This window comes from Dasypus novemcinctus, chromosome 26, assembly GCF_030445035.2.
Source record: "Dasypus novemcinctus isolate mDasNov1 chromosome 26, mDasNov1.1.hap2, whole genome shotgun sequence".
Taxonomy (NCBI): domain Eukaryota; kingdom Metazoa; phylum Chordata; class Mammalia; order Cingulata; family Dasypodidae; genus Dasypus; species Dasypus novemcinctus.
Window position 1 is genome coordinate 47,957,042 of NC_080698.1, and position 12,773 is coordinate 47,969,814.

At 48.2% G+C, this 12,773-nt stretch overlaps 1 protein-coding gene across 1 annotated transcript in view; it reads left to right on the forward strand.

The window, feature by feature from the left end:
• Positions 1 to 12,089, forward strand: part of TTLL3 (tubulin tyrosine ligase like 3) — a 22,137-nt gene extending 10,048 nt beyond the window's left edge. The window contains 7 exon segments of the mRNA XM_058288244.2: positions 1,067 to 1,215; positions 4,814 to 5,057; positions 6,166 to 6,601; positions 10,243 to 10,513; positions 11,368 to 11,599; positions 11,601 to 11,642; positions 11,644 to 12,089. Of these exon segments, the coding sequence (XP_058144227.1) occupies positions 1,067 to 1,215; positions 4,814 to 5,057; positions 6,166 to 6,601; positions 10,243 to 10,513; positions 11,368 to 11,599; positions 11,601 to 11,642; positions 11,644 to 12,085 (1,816 nt within the window). The 3' untranslated portion in view covers positions 12,086 to 12,089.
• The last annotated feature ends 684 nt before the right edge of the window (positions 12,090 to 12,773 follow it).

Below are 12,773 nucleotides of genomic sequence, written 5' to 3' on the forward strand. Positions count from 1 at the left end.
CAGTGGCTCCTGCCTCCTCATTAAAAGAGACAGAAATTCTCCGTGGCTGGAGATGGCCCGAGAGGCTAAGATGAGAGAGGTTAGCATCTCGTGGAGGCTTCTGTTTCAGCCAGAAGAAAAGAAATGGGAGAACTTAGGTGAGGCAGCCCTGTGGGGTATTACGTGACTTGGTTTCGCTCAGGACATTTTGTGTCCTGTAGGGAACGGCTCCTCTTTGTCCATGAGCCCCTATCTGTACCGCCCAGTCTCCGGGGTGAGCTCCTCCCAGGGTACTTACCACCCAACCCTTGGTTCACTGAACAGCCACTTAGGGAGCAGTGACGAGCGACAGATTCAGGGAACACAGCCGAGGACAGCAGCGCCAAGGTGTGCCTGCTCTTAGGAAGAGGCATTCCCGGGAGGCGGACAGACAGGAGCTGAGTGAGCGTACGTGTCAGTTGGTGATAGGTGATGGGAAGAGAAGTAAATGCAAGGAGCTGTAGGATACAAATGGGCTTGAAGGGAATGAGACTCGGGAGGCACCCCACCCCCGGCAATCAGTGTGAGGTCCAGATTTGGAGGGGCCTGTGAGTAGAGGAATCAGCCAGAAGCAAGTGGGCAGCCTGGCTTGGCTGCTTAGCTCAAAGTGTGGCCTTAGGCCAGTCCCTCAACTCTCCGCGCTTCCATTTACACTTCCCTAAAACAGGGCCAGGAACGATTAGCGATTACAGAGGAAAGCCCTGGACAGGGTCCCTGGCCCGCAGCGGTGCCCCAGCAGAGGAGCTGCTGTGATTACATTCGGCCAAGGGCAGTAAGGGAGGTGGCGGGTAGGGGGTGCAGTAAGTGGAATTTCCCCATCTTCCCCCATTTGAACAGTCAGGGACAGAGTCCCGGGCCGCTTAGGGCTTGGGGGGCAGCGGGAGGGCTGGGATGGAGGTGTGGGAAAGGCAACCTATCTGGATCTCAGTGGGAAGGGCATGTCTAAGGTTGGCTGGACCCCGGCCAGGGGGGCTTGTGTCTCCTCCTGCTCTGTCCACCCATCCGCCCCCGGGCCCAGCCCTGCCCAAGTCCCACCATCTCCCCACAGCGAGGGGGCAGAGCTCAAGCACCTGGAAACGCAGGTCCAGCGCTGCGAGGACATTCTGCAGCAGCTGCGGTCTGTGGTGCCCCAGATCGACATGGAAGGGGATCGCAACATCTGGATCGTGAAGCCGGGAGCCAAGTCCCGCGGACGAGGTGGGGGTCAGCTCGTTTCCTGCACCCACACCCTGCGGCCTGCCTCCCCTCGCTGGAGGTCAGGGAAGTCAGTAGTGGCTCTGAAGCCAAACTGCCTGCATTCCAATCCCAGCTCTGCTGCCAACATGCTCTGTGACTGTAAGCCAGTTATATCAGCTCTCTGAGCCTCAGTTTCCTCATCTGTGCAATGGGGATGAGAATGCCTCCTATGAGATGAGGTTTAAATGAGGTAGTATGTCTAAAGCTCGGATAGTGCCTGACACAGAGTAAGCACCCCACAAATGCTGGCTGCTGCTGTGATGATGCCAGTTCCTCCTCGCCTGTCCTCAGAGTTTGGGTTAGCACCTTAGGTTGGTCTGGTGATGGTCAGGTATGACACGTACAGTTCCTTTTTCGGCTCAGGGCTCAGGGGTTTGCTCAGTGCAGCCTTGTGAAGCACATTGTGGGGGTGCAGGGCATGGGTTCTGGGGACCCATTCAAATCCCAGCTCTGCCTCTGCCACTTGTAAGAGTTGGGGCATTTAGTTAACCTCTTCTGTGTCTCATTTTCCTCATGAGTCAGATGGCACCAAATATACCTCCCCCAGAGGATTAAATGAGTTAATATATATAAACTACTTAAAGCCTGTGCCTTTACATAGTAACTAGTATGTAATCGTTTGCTATTATTAACTATTACTCTGGTTGCTCAGCCAAGTGAAAATGGAATTTAAAAAGGGGAGCCAGCAAGCTGGGATGGTTTATTAATCAGACTTTAATGGCTGATTAAGGACTCCTGAGAGGTAGAAAACAGACTTTTGGCACCAGATCCCTCAGTACTGCCCTCGGGTGAAATTATTCATGTCCCAGGGAAGCTGTTGCAGCTCCACAAACTTGGGAGACTCCTCTTGGGGATGTGGCTTCCAAACCAGCATCAGGCTCTTTTCTTTTTCTACCTTGAAAATTGTTGCATTTTTTTTTTCTCCAATTACAAAAATGTTATGTGTTCATCATAAAATAAAATCAGATGGTACAGCAAAGTAGAAAGAAGAAAGTAAAAGCGACCTCTGATTTCACTAAGAGATAACTACTGTTAACCTCTTTGTATGCTTCTTTTTACACTTTCTTCTACACATTTGGTATACAAATGTGTATGTGTATGTAAAATTTTAAACAAGAACATAGTATTCTGTAGTCTCCTTTTTTCATTTATTGTATCTCTCCATAACACTATAACTCATGTCTTTTTTGTACCTTTCTTTTTTCTTCTTTAAACTTTGTATTTTGAAATAATTTCAAACGTACAGGACAGTTGCAAAAATAAAACCCCACAGACAGAACTCCAACATACTCCCACCCCACCCCACCCCACCCCACCCCACCTAGATACCCAGATCCACCCATATTAACATGGTCCACATTTATTGTATCATTCTGTATCTATTAAACTATCTATGTTCTGAACTCTGAGAGCAGGTTGCACATTTCTTTTTTTTTTTTTAAATATTTATTTTTTATTATTATTTTTTAATTACATTAAAAAAAATATATGAGGTCCCATTCAACCCCACTGCCCCCGCCCCCTAGGTTGCACATTTCATGCTCCTTGAACACATACTTCTATCTACATTTCCTAGGAACCAAGGGTATTCACTTATGTAATTACCTTAAGTGCAGTTATGAAGTTCAAGAAATTTAACATTGATATAAAGCTTAGTCTGTATTCCAGTTTTTTCATATATCCCAAAAACGTCCTTTTGAGTCTTTTTACCTTTGTTATTAGATCCTGCCCAACAGCACATATTGTATTTTGCACTGTTCTTTTTTCTTAACTCTCAGTATTGGAGATCACTCCTTTTGGTACATCTAGACCGGCTTTATTATTTTTTTGTGTGCTTTTAACCTATTATTAAAGATACATTCAAATAGACACAAAAGTAGAGAGAATAATATAATGGACCACCATGTACCTATCATCAAATTTCAACATTTTCCCTCCATTTTAAAAATACTTTATTAAATGTATCTATAATATACTTCGTTGACGAGGGCACACATTGTGAGTCTACGGCTCGGTGAATTTTCATAAAGTGAACATACTCATGTAACCAACACCCAGATCAGGAAATAAAAGATTACCTGCACCCTAGGGACTCCCTCCCATGTCTCCTCCCATTCTGTACCTCCTCACAACAATAACCACCATCCTGACTTCTAATGCCATAGATTAGTCTTGCCTACTTTTGCTCATTGTCTCTTTTCTTTAGAGGGCACCAGGAACCAAACCTGGGACCTCCCATGTGGGAGGTGGGCACTCAACTGCTTGAGCCACATCCACTCCCCAGTGTTGCCTACTTTTGAATTTTCTATAAAAGCATAGTGTATACTCTTAACCTCATTCTTTTTGACAGATGCACAGTCTAATCTTGTTTGGATGTACCATCATGCATGAATCTGCTCCTATCCTGATGGATATTTAAATTGTCTTCACGGTTTTTTCATTTTTTGCTATTACCAGCAACATTATGACGAACGTCTGAGCATATCTTTTTGGCCTGTTCCCATGTATTTCCTTGGGATAAATTCCTAGGAGTGAAATGGCTGGGTTAATAGGCATGAACAGTCAGTTTTCTGTTACAAAAGGCAGCATGTTCTTGGAATCTTGGTGGTCTCTCTTGTCATTTGAGAAAGGATATGGTTTGGGAAACCGGCACAAATTATTCAGGCTGCTGAGTCCAAACCATGAAGGAATGAGATTGATTTGTGAGTGTGTGTGTTTGGTTTGTGAAGTGGTTCTGTTATTTTCCTCTTATGCGTTAGATATTTAACTTTAGTCATTATAAAAGAGATGAAACTAAAATGAGAGATCATTTTTCACTGGAAGAAGTGAAAAAAAAACCCAACAGTGTTGGATAGGATGTAGGGAAATACACAATCTCATACATTTTTGTTGGGGGTGCAAATTGGTAGAACATCTTTGGAGGTCAATTGGCAACAGAAAATGAAAAATGGACATATCTTTGGAACCAGTAATTCTGCTAGAAATTCATGCTATAGATAATTAATAATAATAGTATGAGTTAACATTTACTGAAAGCTTACCATAGCCCAAGCACTGTCCTAAATCCTTAACATGTTTTAATTTATATACGCTTATGAAGCAGAGGCACATATAGACTCACATGGGAAGAAAGCCACAAAGACCTGGAAACAGCAATCGGCTGCCTCTGGGGAAGGAGACATTTTTTATTATTTACTCTTTCGTACATTTGATTTTGTTGTAGTTTATATTCTGTTAATTCTTGGGGGAAATTAAAGTAATATATGCACATGATTCTTTAAAAAAAGATCCCAAGAATAAATACTATTTGAATTTTAATCTGTGCATATATTCCTTTTCAATAAAACAAAAACTGGTAAATTTTTTAAAAATTTAAATCCTTGGCAGATTCTCAGCTTTCCCAAAGGGAATAGGGTTCTGATGGAGGGAGTCAGCCTTCCCCATTTGACCCTATAGTTCTGCGAGGATGAGAGTTTGTGGTGCGCTGTGGTCCCACAGCTCTTCTTCCAGCCCAAGCCTGACCTGACCCGTGATCCAACTCTGCCGCCTTCCCTCTTAGGCATCGTGTGCATGGACCACCTGGAAGAGATGCTGAAACTGGTGGACGGCAACCCCCTGGTGATAAAGGACGGCAAGTGGGTGGTGCAGAAGTATATTGAGCGGCCTCTACTCATCTTTGGTACCAAGTTTGACCTGAGACAGTGGTTCCTGGTGACCGACTGGAACCCACTTACTGTGTGGTTCTACCGTGACAGCTACATCCGCTTCTCCACACAGCCCTTCTCCCTGAAGAACCTGGACAAGTGAGCCCCACCACCTACCTCCCATTTTTCCCAGTCTAATTGGGAAGATGGCAAGCAAGCAAGCAATTGTAGTATAGTAGAATTGTACCAGCCTGGGCTCCAAACACAGGCTCTGCAGGCAGCAGGCAAGCCATCCATCCATCCATCCATCCATCCCTCCCTCCATCAACCCAGCCATCCATCATGCCATCTAACGTGTACTTACTGAGGGTGTACCATGTGCCACTCAGGATATAGCAGTGAACAAACCAAGATCCCAGCTATCGAGAAGCCCACGTTCTAGCAGGGAGAAACAGAAAATAGGCAATGAATATCAAAGTAAAATTACCTAATCTGTTAAAAGGTGATACATGTTATGAAGAAAAGGAGAAAATGTAGAGCAGGTAAAAGGATCAGGAGAAGGGTGAGCGCAGAGAGGCAAGTTGCAGTTTTAAATTGGTGGTGGGTGGTGGTGGTGGGCACAGTGAGGAAGCCTGGGGGAAGCCTGGGTTGAAATAGCATCTCCGCAGCTTTCTAGCTGTGTGACTTTGCTCAAGTGAAAACCTATTTTAAGCCTTGGTTTCCACCTCTGAAGAACGGAAGCAGTAATAGCAGCAATTCTAGCTGTCACTTGTTGAGTGCTTTGTACTGACAGGTGCTAAGCACTTCATGTATATTATCTCAGTCATTCTTAATGAAAGCCCAGGGAAGGGGGCACTATTGTTACCCCCATTTTACAGATGTGAAATGAGGACTCAGAGAGGTTAAAGGACTTGCCTAAGAGCTCCCAACTAATCAGTGGTGACGATGGGACTCGAACACATCTTGGTGACTATCCAGGGCCCATACTCTTACCTACCTTATCTTCCAAACACTGGGAGGATTAACTGAAATGATGCACAGGGTACTTAACACTGGTCCCCACACTGAGTGCCATCAGAGGGACCCCTGAGAGATGAGATGGGTTCTGGCTTTCCTTAGACCCCCTTGTCCCCCAGGCTGAGCCCCATCTCAGAGTCAGTGATCTAAGGGTGGCCCAGGGCTGGTTCCAGGGTTTGCCTGCCCTCCCTGAGTTTGGGTGGGAGTAGCACAAGGGGCCGGGGCCTCAGCTTTCTGCTCTCTGCCCCAGCTCGGTACACCTGTGCAACAATTCCATCCAGAAGCATCTGGAGAACTCATGCCACCGGCACCCACTACTGCCCCCAGACAACATGTGGTCCAGCCAGAAGTTCCAGGCGCACTTGCAGGAGATGGGGGCCCCGAAGGCTTGGTCCACCGTCATCGTGCCCGGCATGAAGGCTGCCGTGATCCACGCGCTGCAGACCTCTCAGGACACCGTGCAGTGCCGAAAGGCCAGCTTTGAGCTCTACGGTGCTGACTTCGTGTTTGGGGAGGACTTCCAGCCCTGGCTAATCGAAATCAATGCCAGCCCCACCATGGCGCCCTCCACAGCTGTCACTGCTCGGCTGTGTGCTGGTGTGCAAGCCGACACCCTCCGCGTGGTCATCGACCGGCGTCAGGACCGCAACTGTGACACGGGGGCCTTTGAGCTCATCTACAAGCAGGTGAGGTGGCCCTGTCCAGACAGGACCCTGCACTCAGACCCCTTCCCACATCCCCTGCCAAGGTGTCTGCTGCCTCTCCCAGGGAGCCCCATAGTGAAGCACAAGGTCTCTGCAGTCAGGCAGACCCAGGTTCAAGTCCCAGTTCTGCCACAGTGACTTAGTGACTTCCTGACCCTGAGCCTCCGTTTCTTCATCTGTAAAATGGAGGCAATATTATCATCTTTCTCCTGGGGTTTGAAAGGATGGAATATGTGCAAATAATATTTCTAGAGAGGCAGTATAATAGCATAGAGTGATGAGCATAGACTTTGGAACCCCCCTCGGTTTAAATCCCTGCATAGTAACCATGAACTCTGGACAAGTTCCTAACCTCCAGGGGTCTCAGTTTCCTCATCTGTCAAGTGAAAATGAGCATAGTACCAACCTCATAGGCTGTTGTGAGAAGTAAATTTGTTGATATCAGTAAAGCACTTTAGAACCATACGTGGCATGTAGCAAATGCTATACAAGGTTTAGCTATGGTTGTTACTACATAACAAGGCTATTAGGAGTTTCATTGTGAATGACACCACAAACAAAGCGCCTGGAACATAAGAGTCAATTAGTGGTAGCTGCTAATATTAACTATTTTACTCATCCTGTAATTCTTTTACTCATCTTGTTCCAAGAAAGAAAAAAAAAAAAAAGATTTGAGCCCACTTACAGAAGAGCATAGGATAAAACAATCAACCAGAAAATTGATTTCAGGGTTTCTGAGCTCCTGGGCAATAATTTCTTGTGGCAATTTGAGTGCTTTCTGATTAGGATTCAGCTTCCCTCGAAAAGTCTGGCTACAGGGAGAGAATGTTATGATCATATGACCCAAGTGTCTTGGTCACTTTCTACTTTCTGATCATATTTTAAATTCATATATTGGCATTTTGGTTTCAAAAATTTTAAATGAGAAGCAATAAGGGGAGGAAAATCAGACAAAAGCCCCAAGGAGGAATGTACTTGTGATGTAAGGGCAGTGATTCCCAAAGGTTGGTTTACAAAATCACTGAGAAAGCTTTTCGAAAATATGACTACCAGGAAGCTCTGCCCCCAGAGAATATTTCAAAATGTCTGGCTCAGGGTCTGTGCATCTGCATTTATAAATTCCCTTGGTTGTCCCCGAAAAGTCTTTTATAGCTGTTTTTTTTTCCCTAGCCAACACCTAATCAAGGTTCACGCCTTGCATTCATAGTTTTGTCTCTTTAATCTCTTTTAATCTGAGACAGTCCACCACTTTCCCCCCCATAGTCTTGCCCTTTCGAAGAGACGAGACTGGTTGTTTTGTAGACCTGTCCCACATTCTGGATTTATCTGAATGTTCCTTTGTGCTGTTGTTTAACTTGTCCTTCTGTCATTTGAATGTCCTGTAAACAAGAAGTTAGGTCAAAAGCTTGATGAGGTTCAGGTTAAACATTTTTGGCAAGAATCCTTGCAAGGTGATGCCAGGGACCTTGACGGGTATCATGAGGCACCTACTCTGAGTCTCACTGTTAGTGATGCTAAGTTGGACTGTGCGCTAAGGTGGTGGCTGCCAGAGCTTTCCATTGTAAGGTAGGTCCTCCTGTGTAAATTATCAGTTGGTAAGGTGATACTTTGGCTGTGTACAAATTACACATTTTCCTGTCCCTCTTTTTACCTAATTGTTTTGACATCCAATTTTGATTCTTGCCTATTTTATTAGAATTGCAAAATGGTACATGTATTAGTCAGCCAAAGGAGTGCTGATGCAAAGTACCAGAAATCTGTTGGCTTTTATAAAGGGTATTTATTTGGGGTAAAAGCTTACATTCACAAGGCCCTAAATAGTCCAACTCAAGGTACCCTAAGAGGTACTTTCTCACCCAAGTCAGTTGCCACGTGTTGAAGCAAGATGGCAGGCGGTCTCTGCCTGGTCTCTCCTTCCTTCTTCTTTAGCTGCTGTGGGTCCAGCTTCTTCCAATCCCAGCATAGGGCTCATCTCTCTTCCTGGGGCTTTAGCTCTTTGAGCCTTCTCCTTTTTGTCACATGGCAGGACCAAAATAACCAAGTTCTGTCCTCTTCTGTGTCTTCTTCTGTGTCACGACCAAGTTCTCACCTCTGGCATCTATGGAGCGCTTTATCTTTTCTCGTGTATCTTCTTCTGTGTGTCTTCTTGACTGAGTGTCTGTTTACAAAGCCCACCAAGGGGGCAGGGACTTAGCCTGAGTTTCACCTGCTAACTTAGTGCTGAGTTGCACTCTAAAGACGTGGTTGAATCAAAGCCCTAATCTTCACATAATTTAGTCAAAGGCATCTCAGCTGAGTCTAATACAATCAAAGGGGCTTATGCCTAAAGGAACAGACTACTCTACAAACATAATCTTTCTTTTTGGAATTCATAAATAATATCAAACTGCTACAGTACTTTTCCAATTCTATCATACCTTTAAATAAAAGTACATTTATTAGCTGTCTGATATAAAGATGTTTCCCAATCAACTTAACTATTTTTTTTTAAAGATTTATTTTATTTATTTCTCTCCCCTCCCCCCCAGTTGTCTGTTCTCTGTGTCCATTTGCTGCGTGTTCTTTGTCTGCTTCTGTTGTTGTCAGTGGCACAGGAATCTGTGTTTCTTTTTTTGTTGTTGTTGTGTCATCTTGCTGCATCAGCTCTCCATGCCTGCGGCGCCATTCCTGGGCAGGCTGCACTTTCTTTCGCGCTGGGCGGCTCTCCTTACGGGGCGCACTCCTTGCGTGTGGGGCTCTCCTACGCGGGGGACACCCCTGCATGGCAGGGCACTCCTTGCGCGCATCAGCACTGCGCATGGGCCAGCTGCACACGGGTCAAGGAGGCCCAGGGTTTGAACCGCGGACCTCCCATGTGGTAGACGGACGCCCTAACCACCGGGCCAAGTCCACTTCCCTGTTGTTTGTTTGCTTTTTGTTTTTTTGTTTTTTTGATAGCTGTGTTTTTAACAAGCTCCAGGTGATTCTGATGTTTAGCTAGATTCTCATCAGGATCCTCTGATGACACAAGAAAACCCTTCAAACTAGTTTTAAAAGGGGATTGTTAACAAGACACAGGGGCTCTCCCAGAATCCAGCTGCAGGAAGTACAATATGACTTACTAGGAACTGAAAATTTTAAGGGAGATCCTCTCTTAGGCTCTGTTGTCAGACTCCCTGTGCACATTTGCTACTTCGTTCCCTCCACACACTTTCTTTAGAACTCTTAGTTTCTACTCTCTCATAATTGGGGTTCACAGATGACAGGTTCCAAGCCTCCCATCTGTCTGGATGTCTCACTTCAAGTTTTCTCTGCAGCCTGTGGTGTGGAACGCAGTGACGCCCTCCAGGAGCTGGGGGCAGCTTAGGAAAGCAATGGGGTGGAGGAGTGCTGGTGGGGCACGGCTAGGACCTAACCCCCTGCTGCCAGCTCTGGGTTACCAGTCCCAGGGCCTCATCCCACAGCCCCATGCCTCTCTCCAGGGCCAGACCCCCATAGATGACAGAGTGGGTGTCCCATTTCTCAGTCCAGAAACGGCTTCTGACCAGGTACCCCAGAAATTAATTCTCTGCCCTGGGTCCTGCCGGGCCTAGGATTTGAACCCCACTGTCTGAGCAGGCCTTGTCTCCTCTTCTTCCCCACAGCCTGCCGTGGAGGTACCCCATTATGTGGGTATCCGGCTTGTGGTAGAGGGCTCCACCATCAAGAAACCCAATGCGATGTGTCACCGGCGGATGGCCATTCGTCCGTCACTCCCTCAGCTGCTGACCTGGCAAGGCTCTGGGGAAGGGAAGGACTCAGGGGCCCGTACCTACAGGTCAGCTTCTAGGAAAGTTGCTGGGGCCAGGAGCCTGGGGCACATTGAGAAGCCAGCCTCCACTACCACCGCCTCGGCCCCTGGAAAGGGGAAGAAAGGCAAGGCGAAAAGTGCCACAGCCCTGGTCCGCCCCAATCTCCGGAAGTGGGACCCCCCTGCCACCAGGATGGGCTGCATTTTCACCATGACCTTTGCTAATGGGGACAGGCAGCCCCATCCCTTGAACAGATTGCCACTGAGTCCAAAGACCCCCCAGGCCCTGGGTAAGACCACTCCCCCAAAACACCCCCAAGTCCCAAGGCAATTTCTTCCTGCTCTCATAGCCTCTCCCAGCCACCCGAATCTGCCCCCCAGCCCCACCCTTCCCCCACCCTGAACCACCCAGGAGCAAGAAAAACCACCACTCACAAAGTGTTTTTTTAAATTACACAATCAAATGAGTATTTTCCCCTTCAAAGTAGTCGCCCTGCAAGTCAGGTCTGTTTCAAAGGTGCCAGGACTCCCTCCCAGGTCGACCTTTCTCCAGAGCCCAAGCTTTTCCTGCTGCGGTGACCTGCCTTTGCCTCCTTGCCAAGTTCGCCTCTAGGGGAAAGGAACTAATATTTGTACCGCTCTTAACAGTTTACACTGTAACGCTACCTAATCAGCTCCTTTAGTTCTCACAAACACCTAGCAAGGTAGGTGCTATTATCCCCATTTTCCAGCTGAGGAATCAGGAAGTTTAAGGAAGTTGCCCGAGGTTGCACAGCTCCGAAGGGGCAGAGCTGGGATGCAGACCCAGGTCTGTTGGACTCCAAACCCTGGGTTCTTCCCTCTGCCTCTGGAAGAGGAACTGGGAGGGCTGCACCTGCCCTCACCCCCAGCCCTGTTCCCCTAACCCGTGCACCCCCTGTGCGGCAGCTGCTCCGCCCTGGCCCTCCCCCGGCCCTCACAGGCTCCCTTGCTCCCACAGCCCCCCACCACTTCCCCAGCCTCCACAGCAAGGCCTGGCTGCCTTCTCCCCGCGTGCTCCGACCCCAGGGCCGGGTCCTCAGGCTGCAGCACGGCAAGATGGTGGACCCTCGGGCCCTGTCGACCACAGGCAAGGCCCTGATGACTCTGCCGACCGCCCAGGTTTTGATTACGCTCCCACCTACGCCCGAGCTCAAGCCCAGCAGCTGGAAGCCAAGCAAGGTGGGCCTCACACTGCCTCACACCCTGGGCGGTGCTGAGCCCTGGGGGTCAGGGCTGGAGGACACAGGCAGAGGGCAGCTCCTGGGCTGGCTGGAGCCCCAAGGGAAGGCTTATTTCCCCCAGAACCCCTTTCCTGTACAGATGTCCTGGTCAGCTTTTTTCTCCCCTCCTTTCACACTGAGGCTCTTGCTCCCCAGAGCCTTGGCAGCCCCCGTCCTGGAAACGGTCTGTGGTCTCCGCCCTTTGAAGTAGGAAGTCCTCCTACCACCCATAGGAAGGTCAAGGCCAAAGGCAAGTTCAAGGCCAGACTTTGCGACAAACCCAAGGCCAAGGCTGAGGCGTGCTTCCCGGAGGGGCAGAGCCTCCCAGAACCCCTGCCCTTTAACGATGCATCCCAGAGGCTGGGGGGCATGGGGGACGTGATGCCAGAGAAGCCCCTGCTTCGATCCCCACTGCCCCCGTCCTGGACCCAGGGCCAAATAAAAAGGAGCAAGTGAAGCATTCTGGGCTTGGCACCATTTCTATTTGAGGGTGAAGAGGAGGAGATGAGATGGGGGCTTACACCCTAGGGTCCAGAGCGAGAGCTAGAATCCATCAGCGACTCCTCCATGAAGCAAGGCCCAGGATTCCCACCTAGAGCCAGAGACACGGGCCTCTTATTTGACCACTCCCCTGCTATCTCTGATCCTTGGGTCAGGGAAGGGATCCAGTTTCATTTTACAGACGAGGAAAACTAAGTCTGAAACCGCGCTTCATAAGATCCCAAGGCAGCGAGTAGGAGGCAGGAACACACTGCTAGAACTCCTGACTGCCAGGAGACCCCTGTGCCCAAGCCAAGGGAGGAGCCGTGCTGGTGGCAGAAGAGATCAAATGAGCGCAAGGACACTTATGACAGGAGACTTAGGGGAAAGGGCGGACCTTGCCTAAACCCCAACTTTTTTCACAAGGAGTGGGTCTGTCCTTCCTCAGTGGGGGGCAAAAGTCACCTAAAATGGGAACTATCCAACAAACCACACCTATCTGAGTATTTCCTAGTAATAATGGGGTTGAACCGTGTCACTTCCCCCACCCAAAGAGCTATATATCCACGAGCCTATGAATATAACCTTATTGGAAAAAGGGACTTTGAAGATGTAACTGAGTTAATGATCCTGAGATGAGACCATCCTGGATGGTCCACGTGGG